The following is a 4,068-nucleotide window of genomic DNA, read 5'->3' on the forward strand; positions in this document are numbered from 1 at the left end:
GACCCCAGCCCCGCTTCCGGGGAGCCCTGGTTTGTACCTGCGGCGTTTCAGGTGGGTGCGGGTGATGCTGCCTCTGAGACCCAGAGCCATGCTCTGCCCTGGTTTTGGAAAACAGCATGCTCCCTCGCACGGACTTCGCTGACTTCACTTCAGGGTTTATCAGGGTGGTTTCCGAGATTAACTTGCCCAGGTTCTCGCTGCTCTGTCGTATCTGTCCTACGCCAGGCTGACTCGAAGTGGTCTCCTGGGCTACACAGAGAGAGCGGGTTGGTATGAAAAGTCACCTTAGGATAAGAAGGAAATCACAATGGGGATGGCACACCGAGCGCAGGGAGGACTGGGTGACAGCGGCTCCGTGGAGAGCCTGGCCTGGAGTTCCGGGCTTCTCCCTGCTCAGATCCCGCAGTAACGCTCACTTTCTCCTCCAGGCCAGGGGCCATCATTTCGGAGACTGCGGGTGTATGGCAGCCCTGCCCTGGGAGCCCAATGCCTGACCTTCTGTGGTTCTAGGCAGCGGTGATGCCAATGAGTAGCATGAGATGGCACCACCCACATGAACACATAGGCTGAGTAACAACAGTGTGCCTGTCGGCAAACATGGCTTTAACATTAATTTCTTCGTTTCACCTCTGCCCTTCCTTCCAATCAGATGGCCACCCCTAAGCACCACTGAGAAGTTCCCTTTCAGAATCCGTGGTTGATGTAATTATTTAGAAGGTTCCCCTCTTAACCTCCCAACCACAGTGGCAAGTCCTGTCTCCCTGTGTCCTCTGATTTGGCAGAGGTGGATTACCTGCCCTGAAGGAGAGAGGGTCTAGTGCAGCCGTGGGCAAACTATGGCCTGCGGGCAAACTATGGCGCGGGCCGGATCCGGCCCGTTTGAAATGAATAAAACTAAAAAAAAAAAGACCGTACCCTTTTATGTAATGATGTTTACTTTGAATTTATATTAGTTCACACAAACCCTCCATCCATGCTTTTGTTCCGGCCCTCCGGTCCAGTTTAAGAGCCCATTGTGGCCCTCGAGTCAAAAAGTTTGCCCACCCCTGGTCTAGTGGATGCTGCTCACGCTCTAAGATGCGATGGGGCTGTGTGCAAGGCAGCCTCCATGTTTCTCTAGCTCTCAGCTCTCTACTCCTTGTTGACCACATCGGCACATAAGCCCCAGAACTCACTCAAGAGCTCTCACTATGTTTACCTGCTTTACCCTTTCATGTGGCTCCCTTCTCCCCTCCCTGGTACCCGACCACAAGGGACTTCATAGGGCACCTGGGAGGATGGGCGGGGGTGGGGTAGTTGTACCAAAGTTCTGCTCCTAGAATAGACCGGCATGGTCCTCTGTTCGTCCAGCCTCACCCCCAGTCCCTCCAGGCTCTGCTTCAATAATGACCCTCCAGCCTCCTGCCACCCACACCTGCTCACTTCACTGAGCCCTGCCCGCCCTGGCCCATCCTCACCATCACTAGGTGCTATGGAATGTCTTCTGTGCTCTGATGCTTCCACCTTCCCCTGTCCATAGCATCATTCCTCCATGTCTAAAAAAAACCAGTTCTTTCTGATAGGTACTAAACAAAAGTTTTCATTTAACTTTTCATATCTTTCAAGATATCATTTTACTTCTTTCCTTCACTGCCCAATTTCTCAAAACAGTGGTCTAGACCAGCTCTGTCCAATAGACATATAACATGAGCCACATATGTGTGTCAATTAAAATTTTCTAGTAGCCCTATTAAAAAAGTAAAAATTTATTTCACTCAATATATAAAATATATAAAAAGTATCTATCTATCTATATATATAAAAGCCTAAGTGACCATCCGACTGTTTGACCGTCCAACTGGTAGCTATGACGCACAATGACCACCAGGGGGCAGACACTCCAACCAGTAGCTATGATGCACACTGACCACCAGGAGGCAAATGCTCAATGCAGGAGCTGCCAAGCTGCGGTGACTTGGCAACTGCGGTTCTCAGGTGACGCACCCGGAACCAGAGAGGAGGTAGCCTGATTCCAGGGTTCATCACCCAAGAGGCATCCTCTCGCAATCCGGGACCCCTCAGGGGATGTTGGAGAGCCAGTTTTGGCTCGATTCCCGCAGGTCAGGCTGAGCGACCCCACCGGTGCACAAATCTGTGCACCAGGCCTCTAGTCAAATATAAAAATAGATAATATAATGTAAGTATAAAATAATGTGAAAAATATAAACAATGATTACTGTGTCATGTGACAGTCTTTTAGTCATACTACGTCTTCCAATCCAGTACGGGTTGCACACTCACAGGCAAGTTCAGATTTATCACTTCCTGTTCGGTATAGCCTGCTGACTCCAGAGCAAACTGCAAATGTGTGTTGGGGCTTAGCCCTCCATTAAAAGGGTTTTGTTCAACGTCACCAGTGACCTCTGAACTGTGAACTTCACAGGCCCTCTCTTCTCAGGGTTCCTCCCATTGGAATTTCCAGCAATCTCCAATTAGGATCCTTTACTGATTGAATCCATTTCTTAAATAAATCCTGACTCTGCATGTACTATGCACAGGGCACTACCCTAGGAATACATTAGTGGAGAAAACCATCACACATCTCTGCCCTCGGATGCTTACATCCTAGTGGGGAGAGACAGACAGTGAAACAAGGAAAAGAAGCAGTATGTTAACGAGTGGTGAGGGCTACGGGGAAAATGAAGCTGGAAGGGAGCCTGGACGCCACCAGGGCTCCGGAGAGGCCCAGCAGCCCTTCTCGCCCCTCTCCCTCCTGAGTTCTCAGCTGAGACTCTGGTGATGAGAAAAACAGATTAGTAAGAGAAAGCACAGGTTTATTAACATGTATACTTCCTGTACACATGGGAGGTGGGGGGAAATGAGTAACTCAAAGGTGGCTTCCCTGCGACCTGCTCTCCTGATCGTCCACCCCCGACCCCCACTCCACCTCTCAGCCTCCCCCGGCATCCCCTTCACACCCCTCCTACAGTATCAGTGCTCCCCAAGGTCCCATCCTGCCCTGTCCATCCCACTCCTTTCTTTGTGGAACTTCCTGGGCTGGTTTCCTCTACTCGAGCTGCGGCACCTGTCACTTGTTGAGAAAGACTCCCCAGTGATGCCTTTGGGCTGACATTATATTCTCAGACAGGGAGTTCACATTCATGTCACGATATGTCACAGGACACACACAGCTCCAAAGGCCTCAGTGAAATATAGTTTATTTGCCGGAGAAGGAAACAAAAATCGAAGAGGACCAGAATTATGATTCAGCTTGGGGTTCCCGCTGAAGGGCAGCAGATTGTGCCACCCCGAAATATTACTCCAGGAGTTCAGGACGTGCCACCTCACAATTGCCGCTTGGGTATTCTGATTCTTTTGAGCTGCAGGCAGTTGAAAACCGGCACATGCACAGAGAGGCTTTCTCTGAACTTCCCTTACTTATCTGCCTACAGACAGGCCTGCAACACGAACCCATTTGCCACAAATCTGTGTCTGGGACAGTGATGGCGAACCTTTTGAGCTCGGCGTGTCCGCATTTTGAGAAACCCTAACTTAACGCTGGTGCCGTGTCACATATAGAAGTTTTTTGATATTTGCAACCATAGTAAAACAAAGACTTAGATTTTTGATATTTATTTTATATATTTAAATGCCATTTAACCAAGAAAAATCAACCAAAAAAATGAGTTCGTGTGTCACCTCTGACACACGTGTCGTAGGTTCGCCATCATTGTTCTGGGAGTTCCACCAACCGGGGAAGATGGACTCTTATCACAGGAGAGGAGACTGGAAGTCAGCAGCAACCCAGACGAACTATCATGCCTCCCTCGTGTGCCTAAGGGTTCATTCATCATTCCTAGAAACCGTTTGCTTTCACCAGAGGACGACATCCTGCCTCTCCTTTCCTTACTAAGCTGGTATTTAATGCTGACTCTAAAGCCACATTGAGTTAGTCATTTCCCCCTACCTCCCATGTATACGGGAAGTACACGTGTTAATAAACTCCTGTTTCCTCTTGTTAATCTTCTTTTTTTCTTATCACAGGAATCTCAGCTGAGAACTCAGAGGGGCAGAGGAAAATTATCTTTC

At 49.1% G+C, this 4,068-nt stretch overlaps 1 protein-coding gene across 1 annotated transcript in view; it reads right to left on the reverse strand.

Moving 5' to 3' along the window:
• Positions 1-4,068, reverse strand: part of HYDIN (HYDIN, axonemal central pair apparatus protein) — a 361,269-nt gene that overhangs the window by 100,849 nt on the left and 256,352 nt on the right. The window contains exon 40 of the mRNA XM_015558788.1: positions 38-249. Within this exon, the coding sequence (XP_015414274.1) occupies positions 38-249 (212 nt within the window). The remainder of the gene's footprint in view (positions 1-37; positions 250-4,068) is intronic.

This window comes from Myotis davidii, unplaced genomic scaffold (genome assembly GCF_000327345.1).
Source record: "Myotis davidii unplaced genomic scaffold, ASM32734v1 scaffold453, whole genome shotgun sequence".
Classification (NCBI taxonomy): Eukaryota; Metazoa; Chordata; class Mammalia; order Chiroptera; family Vespertilionidae; genus Myotis; species Myotis davidii.